The sequence below is a fragment of the Arachis stenosperma genome, chromosome 4 (genome assembly GCF_014773155.1).
Source record: "Arachis stenosperma cultivar V10309 chromosome 4, arast.V10309.gnm1.PFL2, whole genome shotgun sequence".
NCBI classification, from domain to species: Eukaryota; Viridiplantae; Streptophyta; class Magnoliopsida; order Fabales; family Fabaceae; genus Arachis; species Arachis stenosperma.
The window spans coordinates 16,840,121-16,862,288 of record NC_080380.1 but is presented as its reverse complement, the minus strand read 5'-3'; the positions used below and the strand labels follow the sequence as shown (position 1 = coordinate 16,862,288).

The 22,168-nt window shown below is 33.0% G+C and overlaps 4 protein-coding genes across 4 annotated transcripts; 3 read left to right on the top strand and 1 right to left on the bottom strand.

Annotated features, from left to right (window-relative positions):
- The first annotated feature begins 4,409 nt into the window (after positions 1 to 4,409).
- Positions 4,410 to 7,768, top strand: LOC130976595 (outer envelope pore protein 16-2, chloroplastic-like). Its single transcript, XM_057901504.1, has 7 exons — positions 4,410 to 4,799; positions 4,961 to 5,012; positions 5,518 to 5,607; positions 6,328 to 6,359; positions 6,510 to 6,543; positions 6,943 to 7,010; positions 7,491 to 7,768. Exons 1-7 carry the CDS (start codon positions 4,662 to 4,664, stop codon positions 7,632 to 7,634), a joined length of 558 nt encoding a protein of 185 aa, XP_057757487.1. The 5' UTR covers positions 4,410 to 4,661; the 3' UTR covers positions 7,635 to 7,768.
- A 1,617-nt stretch (positions 7,769 to 9,385) lies between these two features.
- On the top strand, positions 9,386 to 10,377 carry LOC130976809 (uncharacterized). Its single transcript, XM_057901734.1, has one exon. The coding sequence runs from the start codon at positions 9,440 to 9,442 to the stop codon at positions 10,172 to 10,174; it is 735 nt and encodes a 244-aa protein (XP_057757717.1). The 5' UTR covers positions 9,386 to 9,439; the 3' UTR covers positions 10,175 to 10,377.
- Positions 10,378 to 14,933: 4,556 nt separating this feature from the next.
- Positions 14,934 to 16,730, top strand: LOC130976303 (DNA-directed RNA polymerases II, IV and V subunit 9A-like). Its single transcript, XM_057901130.1, has 4 exons — positions 14,934 to 15,104; positions 15,207 to 15,282; positions 15,539 to 15,697; positions 16,421 to 16,730. Exons 1-4 carry the CDS (start codon positions 15,043 to 15,045, stop codon positions 16,499 to 16,501), a joined length of 378 nt encoding a protein of 125 aa, XP_057757113.1. The 5' UTR covers positions 14,934 to 15,042; the 3' UTR covers positions 16,502 to 16,730.
- Positions 16,731 to 18,482: 1,752 nt separating this feature from the next.
- LOC130974702 (uncharacterized) lies at positions 18,483 to 19,532 on the bottom strand. Its single transcript, XM_057899561.1, has one exon. The coding sequence runs from the start codon at positions 19,530 to 19,532 to the stop codon at positions 18,483 to 18,485; it is 1,050 nt and encodes a 349-aa protein (XP_057755544.1).
- Positions 19,533 to 22,168: the final 2,636 nt, after the last annotated feature.

Here is a 22,168-nt window from a genome sequence, read left to right as displayed (position 1 = left end):
CTTCCCGTATTAGAGCTGATGCTACGGCTTTGTCGGCTACGGACAAATACAGGACGAGTTCTTCCCCAACTTTAGGTCGGGTCAGAATGGGAGGTTGGCTTAAAAACCTTTTGAATTCCTAGAATGCTTCTTCGCACTCAGGAGTCCATTCGAATTGGCATCCTTTTCTTAGTAGAGAGAAGAGTGGTAGGGATCTTAATGCTGATCCCGCCAAGAACCTGGAGAGGGTGGCAAGTCGGCCATTTAACTGCTGGACCTCCCTTAAGCAAGTCGGGCTTTTCATTTCTAGGACTGCTTTGCACTTGTCAGGGTTGGCTTCAATTCCCCTTTGTGAAAGCATAAATCCTAGAGATTTCTTGCCTCTACTGCGAAGGTGTATTTTGTATGATTCAATCTCATCCCATACATTTTAATGGTGTTGAAGACTTGCGAGAGGTTGATCAAGAGGTTGGCCTCATCCTTGGCTTTTACTAGCATGTCATCTACATAGACTTCCATTAAATTCCCAGGGTGAGGAGCAAACACCTTGTTCATCAGCCTTTGATATGTGGCCCCAGTATTTTTCAGTCCGAAGGGCATAACCACATAGCAATAGTTTGCTCTAGGAGTGATGGATGATGTTTTTTCCTGATCCGGCTTGTACATCGGGATTTGGTTGTATCCCGAGTATGCATCCTTGAACAACAAGTATTGATACCCCGAGCTGGAGTCTTCTAAGGTATCAATGTTTGGAAGCGGATATGGGTCTTTAGGACATGCCTTATTCAGGTCGGTATAATCGATGCATATCCTCCACTTGCCGTTTTTGCTTTTTGACCATCACCACATTTGCTAGCCATGCCGGATACTTGACCTCTTTAATGAAACCATCTTCTAGGAGGACTTGTACTTGTTCTTCCACCACTTGGGCCCGTTCAGGTCCAAGCTTTCGTCTTCTTTGCTGAACAGATCACGACCCGGGGTATACTGACAGTTTATGTGACATGAGCTCGGGATCTATCCCTGGCATGTCGGAAGCTTTCCAGGCAAAGAGGTTAGAATTCTCTTGTAGGAGCCCTATAAGCTTCTGCTTCATATCTTCTTTCAGGTTGGCTCCTATGTTGGTGTTTTTTCCTTCCTCTTTTCCGACCTATACCTCTTCAGTTTTTCTCCCGGGCTGTGGTCGCAATTCTTCCTTAGCTCGGACTCCTCCTAGCTCGATGGTGTGCACCTCCTTGCCCTTTCCTCTCAAGTTTAGGCTTTCATTGTAGCATTTCCTTGCTAGTTTTTTTATCTCCCTTGATGATTGCTATTCCCTCTGATGTTGGGTATTTCATGAAAAAGTGGGGGTGGATACCACTGCTCCGAGCCTATTCAAGGTTGTCCTGCCTATTAAACTATTATAGGCTAAGCCCACATCGACGACTATGAAGTCGATGCTCAGAGTTTTGGATTTTGCCCTCTTTCCAAAACTTGTATGTATGGGTATGAATCCTAGTGGCTTTATTGGTGTATCCCCTAGCCCACATAGAGTGTCGGGATAAGCTCTTAGCTCCTTTTCATCCAACCCCAGCTTATCAAATACCGGTTTGAACAGGATGTCGACTGAGCTTCCTTGATCCACCAGGGTTCTGTGAAGATAGGCATTGGCAAGGATCATGGTTATCACCACTGGGTTGTCATGTCTAGGAATGACACCTTGCCCATCTTCTTTAGTGAAAGAGATGGTTAGGAGGTCGGGAGTTCGCTCCCGACCTGGTAGACTTCTTTCAAATGCCTCTTGCGAGATGACTTTGTGAGGCCGCCTCCCCCGAATTCCCCCGAGATCATATGTATATGTCTTTCCGGGGTCTATTGTGGTGGGTCTTTCCGGTCCTCGTCATCTCGCTTTCTCTTGCCATGATGGTCCGACCTTTTCATGAGATATCTATCAAGCCGACCTTCTTTGACCAACTTTTCTATCACATTTTTGAGGTTGTAATAATCATTTGTGGAGTGACCATATAGTTTATGGTACTCATAGTAGTCGCCACGACTCCCCTCCCCCCTCCTTTTTATTTTTGATGGGCTTAAGGGGAGGTAGTCTTTCAGTATGGCAAATTTTTCTGTAGACATCAACTAGGGAAACTCGTAGAGGAGTATAGGAGTGATATCTCCTAGGCCTTTCAGGGCCGACTTCCTCTTTTCTCTTGGGCTCTCTCTCTTTCTCTTTTGATGAGTAAGAGTGCCTAGGTCGCCAGCTTGGCTCTCGAAGCCTGGCGTTTTCCTCCATATTGATGTACTTCTCAGCTCTCTCCTATACATCACTCAAAGACGTCGGGTGCCTTTTTGAGATGGACTGGGAGAAGGGGCCTTCTCGGAGTCCATTTACCAGGCCAATAATCACTGCCTCTGTGGGCAGGTCTTGAATCTCCAAACATGCTTTGTTGAACCTTTCCATATAGTCCCTCAAAGGTTCTCCGACCTCCTATTTTATTCCCAGGAGGCTTGGTGCGTGCTTCACTTTATCCTTTTGGATGGAGAATCGCATAAGCAACTTACGCGAGAGGTCGTCGAAGCTAGTGACCGACTTTGGAGGGAGACTATCGAACCACTTCATCGCTGCTTTCGTCAAGGTTGTCGGAAAAGCCTTGCAGCGAGTAGCATCAGAGGCGTCGGCTAGGTACATCCGACTTTTGAAATTGCTCAAACGATGCTTTGGATCTGTATTTTCGTCGTAGAGGTCCATATCAGGGCTTTTAAAGTTCTTTGGAACTTTTGCCTTCATTATGTCCTCGCTGAACGGATCTTCTCCTCCCAGAAGAGAGTCTTCTCGATTATTATGAGATCTTCGACTTTTTAGAGCGGATTCTAATCTCAAGAGCTTTTCCTCAAGCTCCTTTCGTCGTTCGATCTCGTTCTTCAAATTCCTCTCCGCCTCTCGCTGTCGCTTTAATTCTTGTTCCAACTGCTCCAGTCGTCCCTGATGACCATGGAACAATCCCATGAAGTCAACTGCATAGGGTTGTCTTTCTTTTCCTGATTCATGCCCCTCAGATGAGTTTTCCTTTGGGTCCTTCACCCCTGAGGTTCCTTCTTTGTGCTGGTTAGTCACCCCTTGGTGAGTGACTATTGCTCTATTGTTATTACCAGCATCCTGATTCTCTTGCTCAGAATCAGACGCTGTGTTTCCATTCTCGTTGAAATCGTCCGCCATTACTAGTTGATCTCTCAAGTCCTCGACAACGGCGCCAATGTTACGATGGGTAACCGGAGATTAATTGGCTAGACTAGTAAGGTTGGCTTAATCGTCTGTTGGAGGAGGTCTCCGACTTGATTCGTGTCAGGGAGCTGCCGTCCGACTTATATGTATAAAAGAATGGGGGGTGATACCTGCAAGGACACTCCGATGCCTAAGTCAGCAAAGGGTTTTACAGGTTTAGAGAGTATTGGAACTTAGAGATACCTGTAGGTGTCAGGGTATTTATAGTGGTGAACCAATAACCACCATTAGAATAGTTCCACCTTTTCAAGTGGATAACTGTCCCTTTATCTTAGAGAAGTTGAAATATGCCTCTTGGAAGTGGGTTGAGAGATTTCGGAGCAGTTACTTATTTGAATAAGGATTATCTGCCAGCTAATCTTCGATCCCGACTTCCTTAAAGAGGAGTGCGTGTCGAACCGACCACTTCTGAGGAGATCGGTGAGTAGTGAAGACCAATCTTTAGATTGGATCTTTTTGACTCATTTGGATCTAGGCCTAAATGTTGGGACAGAATATGAACAAATAGTATGTATACATCTCCGGCAGTGGATGGTTTTTGTTTTACTTATTTGATATATATATTTTGGAAGACGAAAATAAGGGACGAATGTCATAGAATCCACCGTCAGTATTTCATGCTGGCTCACTCACACTGTATACTTCATGCTTACAATTCACTTTGCTGTTTCATTATGTGAATCAACGGATTCTTAGTGGTGTATTACATTGAAAACGGGATTCGGACTTAATTAACATCCATCGAGTTTTAATTTGCGGAGATGCAGCTACAAGAACTGATTACTGAAGCCTTTTGAATTTTTTTTTCCCTTTCCTTTGATGCAGTGGGAGGTTCATATTTTGTTTCCGTTTGGATATTTTCATTGTTGTGATAAAGTAATCTTACGTAATATGTCCGAGGTATTTTAGTGAAAGAATAAGGTTGTAACAGCGACATCATATTATGTATTGATTGATAAATGTTCACTAATTGTTTATTAAGGTCAAGTCATATGAATCCAAACATGATTATTATGCGCTATATGTTTTAAACACGTTCTTTGATTATTAAGCTATTGTTATTTTATATTTTAAACTAAATAATTAAGTATTACATGTTATATAATCTACCCTAATGTCTATTAAAAAAAATACAAGCAGGGGCTTGGTTGTGTAATAAGGAGGGAAGGAGGAGAGGACTGAGTCGTAAGGTGAAAATGGAAGAAGGCATTGCTCCTTTTTTAGTGGCTTGAAATGTTGTACTCCATCAACCTTGTTATTTCCACCTGCCACCTCTTCCCTGCAATACGCCACGTGTCATCTACCTCCTCCCTACACGTGTCCCTCAAACACAGTAGTGTTCTTTTATTCATTTCACCCGAAGCAGTTACATTAACAGAAATAGAAGAAAGAAAGAAAGAAAGAAAGAAAGAAAGAAAAGATGAACATTAGCACAAGCAGTAACTTGGAGACGCGGTCTCTGCTTGATGAGCTCTGCAACTTCGACAAAGAGGGAATGTTGGATCTCGGCCACCCTCTTCTCAACCGCATCGCTGAGAGCTTTCTCAAAGCCGCCGGTGTATTCAATTTCCCCATTTCTATTTATTTGCATACATGCATTTCCAATTTGATTTACTTGATTCTTGTTTCGATTATTCTGATATGGCGGATTTCCTTCTTATTGTGATAACGGATCTTATGGTTGATGAATGATGATGTCTTATATGCACTCTGTTGCAGGTAGGAGCAGTGCAAGCTGTGTCGCGTGAGGCTTATTTCACGGCCATCGAAGGTACATTAATGCGCGCCATAAGAGTTTACAGTTGAAGAAAATAATATATCATGCTAACTAACACACCATAATTAGAAAAAAAAAAGCTTACTTTTTCTATTCTGATTAAAGAGTTCAACTTAGGTAATTTGAGTAGCATGATTTACATTATTGTTGGTTGTGATTTGATTTAGATTGATTTAATTTGAAGTTGTGTTTTCTCAATTTTTGTGACATATATGATTATTGTAAATTAAGCCACTAGGAGTGGTTTAGTGGTGAAGAATTTGGATACTATGCAATATGCATGAAATAATAGGTTCAAATATCATTGCTGATTTGTTGCCAATGTACGGATGATCATTGCAAATTATATATTAATATTAATGTCTTTCTTTTCTTTTTAATAAAACGAGATAAGAATGTTGAGGCATGTTGGAAATTAGTTATTATTTTATTTTATCATCTATGATGTATGTTATACCACATGATGCATTTTTTCTGTCCATGATCTGGTTTCATATAGGTTGTGGGACTGTTAATAATGGTGGGGCTTTACCGCCAGAAATCACAGGTGCAAAGAAGAAGAAGACGCAGTGTTTTTCAGGTCTAAAAGGTGCATCTAACACACTCGAATTCACCTCATTTCTATCAATTCAAAGTTTTAATATATAGTAGCTATCTATTTATGCCTAATGGTTTGTTTGCTCTGCACTCCCAAATCACCACTAATATTTAATCTTCTTTAACAATTATAAACTAGTGTTAAATCTCTTTTAAAACAACTGAGAATATTGTTGGTAACATAAAGAATAAGTTGTGTTAGTTCTTTAATATCATTTTACAAGTGTAGTATATAGACTGCACTGCCAAATGTGTTATTTTAACATCTAAAAATTGATGTATATGAGACACCTACTAAGATCTAAAGATACGAAAGAGTTCAGACATTGAAACATGGCCACATCAAAATCTAAAGGTGACTAGTGGAGGCGTGGAGCAGATATGGACACATACAATGTTTGGATGTGTGAAGAACATTTCACTTAAATATATATACTGTTACTTGGTCAATCTCTACAACATTGTACTGATTTTAAGCTGTATAACTTGATAAATAATTAAATATAACCAGGGGCGGAGCTACATACATAGAAAGGGGGCCGATGGCCCCCCAATTTTAATTTTTTACATGTACATTATATGTAAATTTCAGTTTAACCCCCTCTCTTAAAATTTTATTTTAGTCTTATTTTATTGTATAAATATTTTTAGCCCCCCTCTAATATTTCATCTAGTTCCGCCCCTGAATATAACACTTGTTTTGTGCATTCAGGAGAAACCAGCTGCAAGTCCCTCGAGGCACTGGTGAGTTTATAACTTCATATAAGATTACTTTATTATGGCTTTAGTATTGTTCCACAATTTAACATTTGTAGTGCCAAACTTAGATAAGTTAGCTATTAGTTAAAATTGTACATTCTTTTTGTTGATTGTATTGCCTTTTCTCTTCTTCAGGTGAAGAACACTGGAAAAGAGTCCTTGCAATGGGGTAATGATATATCCCCTCAACCCAAGACACCATTTACTTCTGTAATATCATTGAGTGATCTTTTCTAGATTAGTGATAACTTTTATTATGTGTTATAATAACTTGCATTTTCCCGTTTTATTTATTGTTTCTACTTACCTTAAAAAAAAGAATACTTGGTCAAGTTCCATGAATCTTTTTTCCCCATTCTCAAATTAAATGTATATCTTAATTTTATTAGTTCCAACAAAGATGTCAAAATGTTACTATATGATTTGAGAATTAGTTGTTGAAATAGATATAAGGATTTATGGAAACCGATACAAGTATTATCCTTGGAAATTATTAGTATTACAAAATTTAAAGGGTAAAATGTCCCAACATTAACATATGAACCTCAAAGAATCTTGCAAAATGCAGGATTGGCTGCTGGAATATATTCAGGTCTTACATATGGCTTGAAGGAAGCTCGCGGAGCGCATGACTGGGTAATACTTCTTTTTCTCTTTTTTTATCACATAGCTTTGAACAACACCACCAGCTCTTATTAGCTTGAAAGTCCAAAATCGCAGCAACAATTGCTGTTGGATTAGCCAAATTTTTGCTGTTGGATTAGCCAAATTTATTTTTGTAATTATAACATAACCGCTATCATGATTATAAATGTAGATAAAACCAATTTAGGCTAAGAACTTTAATGATATATGATCTTAATGTTCCAGCTACTTGATGCTTCTCTGGTAGAACATTTTCTCCTCTGTGATGTTCAATCTAAATACGATACATCTCTTAGTTTCATTTTGGAGGAAAAAAAAGATGGAAGGAAAGAGTTTGGAGTATAACATGAGCCAAGTTTACATCAAGCCCCTTCCTTCCTCGTTTTCCCTCCAAAACCAAACTCACAAACATACCCTTAAGTTTTGTGGAAGATAAGAGTGCAAGTTGAATTTTTACTCTTTTTGATGCAGAAAAATAGTGCAGTTGCTGGAGCAATCACTGGGGCTACACTCGCACTAACATTGGAAGACTCATCTCATGAACACATTGTGCAGTGTGCTATCACTGGAGCTGCAATCTCCACTGCTGCAAATCTCCTCACTGGGATTTTCTGAGTGGGATGTTTTGTTCACATTCGTTTTTAATATTAGTACCCTTTTCTTTCCCTTCTTGATTCTTAGAGTTACTAGTACATACTGCAATGATTTTTCTCTTAAATTTAATTTTTGGTTATAATTTATATTTCTTACTTGCCAAGTGTTTTTCAATTCATTGTGGTTTTGCCTAAGTAAGCATTAGCTTCTCCTTTTTATAACACCGTATTATTTTTTATTTACTAGAGTTGTTAAAAGAAAAATCTAAACTTGACAAGTTCAGGCATGAAAAATTTGAAGCATTTTAGCATTTAGCAAGAGATATATATCCAGTTTGTCTCTGTTTGAGTTTTACGAATATAAAACTATTTTGCTAGCACATTTAAAACTCAGCAGAGATTTTTACAAATCTAGTTGGATTAAGCGGGGTTTAGTATTACTTTGGTAAATGGTTGATCTAAAAAATAAAGAGTAAACACCCAACTCAGTACTTGTCCATTTTCACGAAGGACAAAGCGATCCCTGAAAAAAAAAAGGACACTTCGATTCTCAACTTTTTTATTTTGAGACAATATGATTCTTCTGTTAAATAAATTATTTAAATAATAATAAAAATTGGTTTTGTGGGAATTTTATTTGTATTTTGTGAGAATTTTAAATCTCTACAAACTATTAATAAGTTTGTTTTTGAAAAATTCATTCACCAATGATGGTTAAGTGAAGAAAAACTATCAATGAAAATGATGTCACAAAAAAATAGTAATTGTAGTACAAATAGTTTTAAAAGAAAAAAATAACATCGAATAAGAAATAAAAAAAGAAAACTTTAATGTTGATAATATTGGTATTAGTGATGATGACGGTAGAGGAGATAATGATAATGATAAATCAATAAAAATAATAGAAGTAGGAGCCATAATAATGAGGATGAAGAAGATAGTGGTAGTAGTGGTAGTAATTAGCTATATTATTGAAAATAATTTTGTGAAGGTTTAAAATCCCCCACAAAATACAAATAAAACCTCTACAAAATTAATTTTTATTATTATTTAAATAATTTTTTTAATAGAGGGATTGTATTGTCCCAAAATAAAAAAGTTGAGAGTCGAAGTGTCCATTTTTTTTAGATAGGAATCGCTTTGTCCTTCGTGAAAATGAAAAAGGACCAGAGTGTGTGTTTACTCAAAAATAAATTGCAGTTAAATACTTGGTAAAAGTTTTAGTTAACAATGCAAATTTATTAAGAAATTTAGTATCTAGTATCTTTGGCACTATATGCTTAATAATTATAAAATTAGTTATTATATATTTACGTATAAATATATGTATTATTTTATTTATTTTAAATGTATATTTTATACTTTAATATGTAATATCTACGAGAAGTTATAGAAGTTGATTTTTTATGTACCGTAGAATGATCTAAATAAACGCATCAGTTTGCCTATCAACTAGCAAGAATCAGATGCAATTTGATCTGCTAATGCAGTATTCCTTTTCATACATACAGAACTTAAGGATATCTCTAACCCTAAGCTGATATAGTACCAATTTTGGACCTTTCATGTTCTTTCAAATAAATGCATTTGACCTGATATTTTTCTATTCCCTATTGTGTGTCACATTCTTATACATCTTGGAGGTGACCCTTAAAACAATAATTCATATGCCAAGCTTTTCTTTAACGCTGAGAATCTTTGATGTACATGGATTATTCAGTTTTAATCTCACCTATAAATTAGCAAATAGAAAATGATGCAAAAGCCAGGGATTCATCCAACAAAAAATAAACCAGATAAACCTTGTTCATCAGCATCACCAAAACAATGCTTGGGAACAATAATAGTAATAGGAGTGTGATCAGACTCAAACCTGGCAACCCTCCATTGGAAGTGAGCAACACCATGCAAAAAGCCAGAGATAGCAAAACTGGCGTGTTCTCCACGGAAAGGTGCACCACGTACACCCTCGGCAAGCGACACCTTTCTTGTATCATATCGGAGATGGGGTGTACCGGCCAGGTGAACGTGGTGCAGATCAATCTCATCGAGGAAAACGGTAAGGGAGCTTCTGCCAACTTGAGCATGCGTATCATAAGGGACGACCGGTACGGTGTCTTATGCAACACAAACACAAAGCTTTCGGGTTCCTACGATTCCTTTAAGGAGAGTTATTGTGTGCCGCCGCTGTCGGACGCCGAGCTCTTGTGCTATGTTTGTCGTGACACCGGCTCCGGCAGCTGTTTCTCCATGACAAGAAAGAAGGTGAATGCCGAGTTTGTGGAAATGGTGAAGGTTAAGCATGCTTTTGTGGTTGATGATGAGTTGACTTTCAATGTGAGAATGAAGATAACCAACAACAAGAGGATTGGACTGTGTGTTGAAGTTGAAGGACCTGTGAAGCTAACTTTGGATTATACTAAGAGAATTGTTTCTAAGATTAGAGGGAAGATGGATACCCAAATGGAGGCTTGTGCTCTCTTTCTTTTCAAGAATGGTATGCATCAAATTCAGGCTAATCATGCTGGCCAGGATTACGACATAGATGATGTTTTCTTGTGACAACTCAAAACCATGCTTGCTTTTTTGTTATTAGGTTGCAACTTAATAATTAAGTATTTAAGTCCAATAAAATGAGTTTGATATGCATAAAGTGTGAGTCTCATTTCATATATGTGAATCTCATATCTTATTTAGTATTGAAAATGTATAGATTAAAATCCTTTTAGAGAAGGATATTAATATATATGTAACGAGCATAAATGATGTAAATAAAAAGAATAAACAAAAGTTTTTTTTAAATAAATGTACTTTGAAAACGTTAAATTATTTTTTGATTTTCAATAAAAAAAAACTTCCTTATTGGTTAAATTTTTAACAAATAGCTTAAACACAGTTATTGGTTAAAATTTTACAAGTTACATTGTCTTATCATTACGGATAAAAAAATTTTTAGATGATAATTATGGATGCAAGATGCAATGAAAATATGATGAATCTATTGATGTACAAACCAAACGATTTTATGATGCAGATGCCATAATCGTCTATCTTTCGGCTCATAAAGATAGAATCGTCTCAGACATCATCTGGCTGGGTCTTGTCGGTATCAACAACAAGCCGATTCGTACCTTTACTCTCTGTCTCAATCGAGCCGATCAGATCAATAGAGAAGATTGAGATCGTAGAAACATGAGCTTGTGATATAGCTACGCCTAATTCCAGACTTATGTAGTCTTGGATACGGATATAACTTGCTCTAGAATCAGTATCTATTGAATCATCTCTCTTCCAATAGAAGAGGAAGTCTCAAGCTGTTCGGTTGTCATGACTCGAACCAAGTCGTGATTGGGCAGCGCTCAAGGGACAAGTCTCTCGGCAAACCAAATGATCTAATTTTTAGAAAAACGGACAAAATCTTTTTTATTTTTAAAATATTACCAATATGAATATTATCTTCTTATATCAATAAAAAACATTCATTTTTAAAGACGACAACAACAACATATTCCAATCATATCTACAATCCAACATGTCAAAAGTCGCATTATATATATTAAATTGATAATTAAATATATAGTTAAATCCATATGTTTTACATAATCAAGTCATAATTACTATGTAAACAGTTCGAAATTCAAAATAACATAACACATGCGAGGACTCTGCCGGTGATATATGGAGCATTGAAAAACTCTAGGTTTTTGCATGAAAATTTCATTACATATCACATAGCCCTTGAAAAGAAGAAGGGCTTACCAAAATGATTAAGATCTACTGTGGGACAGGTGGAATAGAACCTGAAATGACACTTGTATCTGAAAAATATAGGAATATATTAGGATGAATTTTGCAACTAAGTGAGCAAACATTATATCTATAACCCACCCGAGACAATACAAATTTTACCTTAAAAGTTATATTTCTTTTCAGAGATAAAAAATTCATACTAATTAATTATACAAACAAATAGATATATATATTAAGCGGATGAACTGAAATGGGAATTTTTATTCCAGAAGTCAAATCAAATCGAATATTACACACTTAGGGCGGCTTCACCTCTAAAGGTAGCCCTTTTTTTCTAGTGTGCCCGTACGGTATAACAGATCTAACGTGTGGCCTACACGTTGGGCTAGCAATGCCTTTGCTAGCTGATGTCTGAGTTAGATGCATCTAAGTTAATGTCATACTGCCGTTAATTACGGTTTTCTAGTCAAAGTCTCCCAAACCAAATCATTTATAACAAATCTCTAATACTGAAAATATATTACTAAATTTCATAATAAATCAAATATTTATAAGAATGCATACTAAAATTTAATTAAAATTTAATAAAGTTAGTAAAAAAACATGTATGCTTTACAAAATATATAAATATCGTCTCGTGTGTAATCTTATAAAATTATAAATTTTTCACAAATTAATATTTATTTCAAAATTTGAAAATAATCAAATATTTTTAAATTCTAAAAATAATGATTCAATTTAAATGCTAATAATAATACACTTAAAAATAATTATAGATATAATATTTACTCACAATTTGGTTCTAAAGAACCGGAAGCAACTTTGAACGCGCTACCGAGCTATCAATTGATGTCTAATAATTTTACAATTCTTGAAATCTCAATAATAATGGAACTCAAAAGTTGAATGCTTGCTTTATTCATTAAGTTGAAATTCTATGATTTAGGGGGTTTTGAAAAAATGAGATTTTAAATAAATAGAGATAGAATAGAGAAAAAAAAAAAAGAAAACAAGATAATGAAGGTAAGTTTTATGATATTAGGTGATTGGTTGTAAAGAAAAAAATAAGAAAGAGATGAGAAAATGTAGTTGGAAAGAGAAAAAAAAAGGGAGGATTTTAAATTTTGTTTTTGAGAAGAAATGAAAAGAAAATAGTTAATAGTCAAATTGGTCTCTAAAAATTATTCATTCTTCAAATTAGTTCTCAAAAGATTTTTTTTAGTCATATTAGTACTTAAAAGATAAAATATAAGTCAAATTGATCTTTCTGTTAATTAGATGATAACAGCTAATGACGTGTCACATTAAGTGCCACGTGGCATGATGATGTGGCAGGTTAATGCCACGTGTCACAATATGATTGGTTGACGTGTCAGGTTAGTGACACCTAGCATGCCACGTGTCACTTGACGTGTAAAAAAATTATTTATAATCAAAATAGTATCTAAAAGTTTAGACGTCATTTTCATTCTTAAAATTTTAAAAATTAATAAAATTAGTCCTTATATAAATTTCTTTTATTTTTCTTTATAATATTAAATTTGAAGTATTTTTGATAGTACTAATTTTAATATTATTTTTTAGACCTTAATAAATAAAATTTTTTTTACATAAAATAATAAAAATAACTAAATTATTATAAAGTTATTTTGTCATTTGTATTTTAAATTTTATATTTTCAAATTGTAATTTTTTATAGCAAAATTTTTTTATTTAAACAAATTTATTAAATTATTATTTATTATATATTTAAAAATTTAATATTTTAGATTTTACTATATAATATAATATTTATTTTAAATTTAAATCTTTTAAATTTTTAAAATTATAATTTTTATTATTATTTAATATATATAGTAGAACTCAATAAGAAAAAATGATTTGTAGGATTACTTGTTGAATCTTAATATTTTAATATATTTTTTTAAAATAATTACTATATTTATAGAGTGAGATATAAAAGATTAAAACATTTAAAATAACTACTATATTTATTTAGTAAAATCCAAAATATAGTTTTAATATTTTGGATTTTATTAAATAAATATAGTAATTATTTTAAATGTTCTAATCTTTTATATTTCACTAAATAAATATAGTAGTTATTTTAAAATATTAAAATACTAAAATTTCAATATTTTAAATTTTACCAAATATATATAGTATATTTTAAATATTTTAATCTTTTATATTTCACTAAATAAATATAGTAGTTATTTTAAAAAACTATAAACTTAAAATATTAAATTTTTAAATATATAATCAATAATAATTTGATAAACTTGTTTAAATAAATAATATCACTATAAAAAATTACAATTTAAAAATATAAAATTTAAAATACAAATGACAAAATAACTTTATAATAATTTAATTATTTTTATTATTTTATGTAAAAAAAATTTTATTTATTAAGGTCTAAAAAATAATATTAAAATTAGTACTATAAAAAAATTCTTCATATTTAATATTATGAAGAAAAATAAAAAAATTATATAAAGATTAATTTGATTAATTTTTAAAATTTTAAGGATGAAAATGATTTACGTTTAAACTTTTAGGGAGTATTTTGATTATAAATAACTTTTTACATGTCAAGTGACACGTGACATGTTAGGTGTCATTGACCTGACACATTAATTAATCATCTTGTGACACGTGGTATTAACCTACCACGTCATCATGCAATATGGTACTTAACGTGACATGTCATTATGCCGTTATTATCTAACTAATAGAATTATTAATTTGACTTATATTTTATTTTTAAGAAATAATATAAATAAAAAAAATTTTAAAGAATAATTTAAAAAATAAATGATGTTTCAATAACGAATTTAACTATTAACTAAAAAAAAGACAAAAGAAGAAAGTCGAGGGAGAGGAGAAGAGAGACGAAGAATATTTAAGTGGGCCGCACGTGCTCTTTTTTTTTTTTCCTCTCTATTCGGTTACACATTTGTATTAAGCAAAGAATAATAACACTATTTCTTATTTAAACCCTAGAGTGATATAATTAAAAGAATGTTATTGTTATATATTATGTCAAACATTACGAAAAGTTAATATAATTAACCAAAATTATAAATGTTGAAATGAACTAATATTTTTCAAGTGCATATGATTAATTTAAAAAATCACTTTTATAATATTTTTGAAAATAAAAAATTATTTTACTTTATAATAGCTATTAATATAAAAAGATTTTAATAAATTCTTATTATAAAATATTTTTTTATATTTTTCTATTTAAACAAATATTATGTTTTCTAATTAAATAAAAAAACAATCCAAACACACCTTAATTTTCCAACAAAAAATAATTTTATTGAATAAATTACTATTTGTACTCATAAAAAATATAGACAATGACAAATGTACTCATATAAAAATAAAATAATAATTATAATTACGGAAGATGATTTTTCTATGCCAACACACATTGATTACATAATTAGTCTATTAAAATATTTTTAGCACACAAAAATTATCTTCCATAATTATAATAGTCATTTTATTCTTATATAAGCATATTTGTCAGGTTTCATGGTAGAAATGATAATTTATTCTAATTTTATTTCTCCATCTCTTCCATAAATAGAGCAAAGGGCAGCACATAAATTTAACAAGAGCCCGCGAAAAAGAGCAGAGAGTGAGGCTCAGCAATCAGCATCATCACCATGTCTTCTTCTTCTTCTCGATTCAATGGCAAGATGGGTGGCTTGAAGTTTTGCACCAAATGGTTTGTGCCCCCTTTTCCCATGTTTCACTCATTCATGTGTTCATATGCTTGTTCTTATTAACAGTTAATTAGAAAAGGGGTGGGTTTCGGTTCCGTTTTCAGCAATAACATTCTGTACCCTAAGGAAGACAAGGAGTTAAAGATTCTCATGTACGCTTGCCACAATTGCGATCACGAGGTGAACCCCTTTTTCCGTGCTAAATCCATTGATTCCAATCAACCTAGTTTTTAGTTCCCAGAAAGTTCACATTTTTAACTAAATTATTTATAAAGGAACTTTTACTTTTTTTTGTTTTATTTTTTACAGAATCATTAATAGAAAGATTTTGGCTTTGTTGTCTTTGATTTGGAATGTTGAGTGACCAATTTTTCAGTCCTGGAGTTTGTAACTTATATGCTTACCCCTTTTATTTTTAATTTTTTTTATTTTTCAGGAGATTGCTGATAGCAACATTGTGTATAGAACAAAGATACATCATTCTACAGCAGAGAATACTCAGGCTACTGAGAATCTAGCTGCAGACCCAACTCTTCCACGCACCAAGGCGGCTCGCTGCAGTCAATGCAACCATGGAGAAGCTGTGTTCTTTCAGGTAAATTCCAACTCAATGGCATTGAAGAATTGCTTTTCTTGTTATTTTATTTGATATTAAATGTTTGAGGAAAAGAGAGAAGAGGGTGTTCCACTCCAATGTAAGGGCAATTCCAAATTTCCAATGATTTTCTATCTCATAAGTTGGATTCTGATTTTGCAATTTAGGAATTTTGGTCTGTTTTGTGTGTTCATGGATTGATAGGAAGTAGAGTCATTTTGACTCGTTGAAAGTCATGACTTATTTTGTGGATAAATTAAAATCTTGACTAGTTAGTATTGGATTTCAACTTCTACCACCTACTCAGAGTGAATGAAAAACAAAGTTTATCTACGGAAAGCTTGTGAATGCTTTTGCTTAAACAGGAATGTTTCTAGCTTAAACTTGATTCTATAATGTACTGATTATGTTTTGAAATCCGGACAATTTTGGTAATTTTATGTTTTTGTGTATATGGGATCATAGTATTTGCTAAAATGCAGTACTTGATCAATTGTTCTGTGTTTTTTGGAATTCTTAGATTAAGAAATAATTTAGGATTTTCTTCATTTATATTATGTGGGTGAAGAAACGTTTGATGTAAACCTTTGAATCTGAAGTGTTTGAACTATCTATTTTAAGATCATAGCATTGAAGAAATATTGCTCATTTCTTTGCTGCTGTTTCAAATAAATTTTGATTAGTTTTTGATTATGTATAGTTTTGAATTTGTAATGTTTGCAGGGAACAGCCAGAGGTGAAGAAGAAATGTGTCTTTTTTTCGTTTGCTGCAACCCGAATTGCGGTCACCGATGGAGAGACTGAGGCTGCTCAATTCAAGTTCCATATTGGATTGAAGATAAAGTTTGAGAGGTGTTTAGAGTGATTTCTAACCAAAAAATCATTTCAATTATAGCTTTTGTACTCATGTAGTTTTTTATAATGTCAAGCCATTGTGGAACTTGGCTATGTAGCTCATGTTGAGTGAACTGATATCAGAGCAAAACTGTGTTTCTATTTCCATCTATTTACAAGACTCAAAATTTTAAGGTAATTTAAGAAGAAAACGTGGAGTTATTTTAGTTTATTTATTTTTATTTAAGTAAAAATATTTGTATAAGCTTTTTTTCATTTGTTATTGAAAATTTTACCAAAGTAATATAAAAAGTGCTATGTGTACATTATAAGAATACTTGGTTGTAACAAAGTAATTTTAAGATGTACTTTATAAAAATAGTTGATTGTTTATGTACATATAGTTGGTAAAAAAGGAAAAAAAAAAAGAATAAAAAGAAGGGAAAAATACACCATTAAAAAATATACTTTTTGTATTTTTGTAGTAAAGTTTTGTTGTTAAAACTTAGAAATTTTTTACTTTTTATTGTTAAAAAATTTCGATTTTTTTTGTTTTGATAAATTCTGCATAATTCAAAATCTTTTTTCTACATCTTTTCCTTTTTTTTATTTTTTCATAATTCTTCTTGTTTTATTCTTTTAAGAGGAATAAAACAAAAAAAATCAAACAAAGAAGGCAATACCAAATAAGGAAGATGATAAGAAAAAAAAAACAAAAATAAAACTCAAATTGCACCAATAAAAAGAAGGAGATGGAGGCGTAAAAAAAATACGGAAAAAAAGACGAAGAAAAAGAACTTGTTAGATTTGGACCATCTTGATTAGACTGTATAAAACATTTTACATTTTCGCTACATTAAAATTAGGGCAATTTACGTTTTTAAATTGTTTGAACTCCAATTTTACGCAAATACATTGTTTCAAAAACGGATACGTAAATACATTGTTTCATTATTTTATATAAATCGCTACTGGCAGTAGCGGTTTACAATTGCACAGAAACCGCTAGTACCAGCCGCGGATTATGTTTATTTATTTCAGCATGGAAACCGCGATGAGCTGCCGCGGTTTACGTTTGAGAAGCATTGGTCATAAACCGCTGCTGCCAGCAGCGGTTTATGTGCATTGGTTTGTGTGCGTAAACCGCTGGTGCCTATAGCGGTTTACGTGGAGCATGGATAGCTATATAAACCGTTGAGCCAGCCGCGGATTATTCATTTTGAGGGGTTGTAAGGTTGGTTAGAGAGAGGAAATTCTAGAGAGAGATCAGAGCAAGTTGAGAACGAGCCTGAGGTATTTGAGCTGCGACTTCCGGCGGGATATCATGGCAGACAGAAGGAGCATGTACCGACTGAACGGTGTTGCGCATGTTGCCGGTTCCATTGGTGACGAGGTTAGTTAATTATTTAGCTATTTTTTTAGGCTTAGGATTTTTTTAGCTAGAAAAATGATATGAACGCAAGTATATACGGATTTTATAGATTAGTCCCTTTTAGTTTTAAAAATGGTATGAACGGTAGAATATACAGAATTTTTTTTTGAATTCTATTGTTAAAGATTTGTAATACTTTTATAATTGTGGGTGTTATGTAATCAGTTTAGTGTGGTGTCATTTGTGTTATTGTAGTAAGTATTTTATAAATTGAACGTCGCTGGTTTTTTGACTACTTAGTTATAGGATTTAGAGATTAATTTGTTTACCGGTCAAAAATTTGTTGACGGTTTAAGATATGTGTTATTATTAGATAGCGAATTTCCTTATGGATTGGAGAATTTAATTGTATCTTGCATTTATTGTGCGGTTTTTTGCAGCCCACTAGGTGTATATACAGTGTGAGACGGCAACAGAATATGCCCATGCATGATAGGATCATCCCGTATTTAGAGAGGGCTGGATTGTACCATTTGGCCAGGCTAAACAGCCAATGGTTCTGGTTGGATGAGCCATTGGTTAGTGCGTTCGTTGAGAGGTGGCGTCCTGAGACGCACACGTTCCACAAATCACATAATAATCAAGCTGCTTGTGGTCGCTCGAAATCGATGTGGCCATACACGTGTGTGCTCCATTGTACCTCCTTACTTCCCATGTGCTCTTCCTTTTCTGCATGACTATCCGAATCAACCATGTGCACCCGTTACCGAACTCCTTGCATCTCCCTTGGTATTTTAGATTGTCTGACTCCATAACCATGTACTCAACTCCACGCCGAATGCTGTAATCTTTTACGCTCAGCACAGCTTCCTCCTTACTCTGGAACGATTGGCTAATCTGAAATTCAGTCAAACCTGTCCCATCATGCATACCCTGCCCATCGAATGTTGCCTCTACATTCTGGTGTTGGCCGATGGCCTCCAAGTTCAAAGACGACAGGTGGGGAGGGTACTCTTGTGTTCCAGAACCGGAACCTCCATGGGCTGTACGTACACCTCTCGGTATATCATCTTCACTGTCCCCACCAATATCGACCGGCTCCTCATCGGAATTATCATCACACAGCGCATTCTCAACTTGATCCGGTCCGACCTCAAACTCAACCCCAGCACGTTCGGGCTCGGGAGGTGGAACTACCGCTGCTACCACAGGCAGTGATGTCGAGGCACCACCCACTGTGGTCGACTGAGGACCCGGTGTCAATGCCCCAGAGCTATCCACACGATCTTCCAACTTCGCAAACATCTCAGGTATCCTCACCTCTGGAAAACTATGCCTGCAGTGAAACAAGACCTGCAGGTCTTCATCCGACCCTATCATAAAGGTCTCATATCTCACACCGGTTGACACAACGGTAATGGGAATCTTGTAAAACAACTTTTTAACCAGCTTCGTCTCACGGGTACCGAGCTTTTGTAGTATGCTGAGCTTAATCTCTGCCAATGTACTCGAAGATCGGATAAAAATACTAACCGATTCTCTATCTGTGAATTTCACACCATGGCGTTTGCTCTTTTGAATTTTTCCAGAGCAATGGACCAGAGCCACAAAACTATCCTCCCCATCCATTTGTGAATAACACTCTACCTCTCCACATTTGGCCCCTCCATGGTTTATATAGGGACCCCAATGACACACAATAAACGTAAACCGCTATGGGCACCAGCGGTTTACGCACGCATACCAACCAACATAAACCGCTGCTAGCAGCAGCGGTTTATGAACAACAAAAAATACACATAATCCGCGGCTGGTACTAGCGGTTTCTGTGCAATTATAAACCGCTACTGCCAGTAGCGGTTTATATAAAATAGTGAAACAATGTATTTACGTATCCGTTTTTGAAACAATGTATTTACGTAAAATTGGAGTTCAAACAATTTAAAAACGTAAATTGTCCTTAAAATTAAACTCTAATTATATTATATTCTTTAATTTCATATTTTACATTTATATAAGGAGTAAGAAAAATTATCCAAAATCCCAATTTATTCTCCAATTTTTAAATAAAGAAAGTTGTAGATTTTTATGTTATAATATTTGAATTTTTAATAAGAGAATAATCTACTTAATATACTAAAATTGGATTTTCTCCTAGCTACTAAAAGTGACGTGTCGATCTCTCATGCCTCCGTTTTTCCTCCAAAACGAATAAATTTTTTTTTCTATTCTGAATTATTTTATTGTAATTATATTATAATTAATACTAAATGAATAATATATAATTATACTAATTTAGCAACATATCTTCATTATAATTATATCAAATCAATATTTAATGCACTATTAAATTACTTATCAATTATCAATTAAAAATACTTTTAATAATTTTAATGATAATAATAATATCAATAATAGTAATAATAATAATAAAAAATCTTTGTTACCCGATTCACGTATATCAAATAATTTTTCTAAATTATTTTATAAAAAATATCTTTAATATAATTATATTGTAATTAATATTTAATAAATAATATATAATTATACTAATTTAGAAACATATCTTCATTATAATTGTATCAAATCAAAATTTAATGCATTATTAAAAAATTACCTTAATAATAAGTAATTTACATATTTATTTTTATTTTACTAAAGTCTATATATAGTGTTTTCCTGTGGTACATGAATCTAAATTTGAGAGTCAATTCATAATTTTATATTTAGTGGTTTTTTTACTACTTCATAGAATAAGAATGTATTCTTCGTTTTTTATTGAAGTTGATCCTTTTAAGGTACAATTTATAATTTTTTATAATATTTTTTATATACTCATTCTATTATATTATTCTTTTGATAATTTTTTATTTGTTTTTACTCTAAGTTATTCTTATCGTCTAATGTTCCAGTTCGATTGTCTTTTGCCACAATCATTTACAATGCATCACATCCATGAAATACCTCATCGAGTTGTCTTCATTGATTCGGGTTCCAACTACATGGATGTAAGCGTTCAAAGAAGAGGCAATAGCCTCTACTTTACCGAAGGATGGTTGGATCTACTCACCTATTATGACCAACCCAATGGAATGTGGTTAAAGTTAGATTTCTTAGGAGGAGCTCGATTTTTGATTGAGAAATTGCATCCACGAAATTTTATAGGGCAAGTTCAAGTTCCATCCCCTCCATGCTTTTTACGTCTGTCCGAAAATCTTCGAAGTGGAGCACATAATGACATTGAATTCTCTCAATTTCAGTTCAGTTTTGCTAAATTCGTGACAAATTCAGATATGCAATTTCAACGATTGGTAATATATTTAAATTTTTTAGTTTAAGTTGTTCATTATTAGAATAATTTTTTTAACATATTTTGATTTTTTTCAGAAATTACCAGCTTTCTTTTGCATGCATGCAATGCCATTGAGGGGAATAAGAGTTAGTTTGGTTTCTCGGTGTGACAATTCTATATCTTGCCGCATTGCATGGATAGTGAATGATGAAGCTTATCTAACAAGAGGATGGTCTGATTTTGCACAAATTCTAAATATTAAAACTTACGATGTTATTTCAGTTGGTTGTTGTTACAAGAATGATTCTATTCTATACGTGACTAAGGACTATAATAGGTTCAATATTGTTTAGGTAATTTAGTTTTACTATTAGTATTTGATTAAATTATAATTATAGAATTTTAAATTATTGCCTCAATTTATATATTACGATGATTTTTTGTGGATTTTCTATTTTTAAATAATTTAATAAAATGAAGTAGTGTCAGATATTATTAAGTTTATTTTTATCCTTTATTTTTTTATTTGTATTTTCATTATATTTGACAAAAAATGAACCTACACATATATTAAATCGTTGACCTAAAGACAATTTATTTGCCAATAAAAACAGATTTTATTTATAATTAGAATAAAATTTATTTGCCAATAGTCGGTGGATAAAATTGAAATTACACCTGTGTCATATAATTATAATTGATTAATTGGTATAAAATGAAATTATACCCGTGTCATGAGTAATAATCTAAATAATTATATCTTAACAAAATATAATTTGAAATAATTTATAAACAATTATCTTAACAAAAATAATTATTTAATAATTGATTTAAAAATCAATGCAAACAATAATTATTAATAATAGTATTATTAATTGGGTAAATAATATAATTTCAAATTATTACTTGAAATATAAATAATATATGGAAATCTATTGAGTAAATCAATGATTTTGCACCTTAATAATTTGAC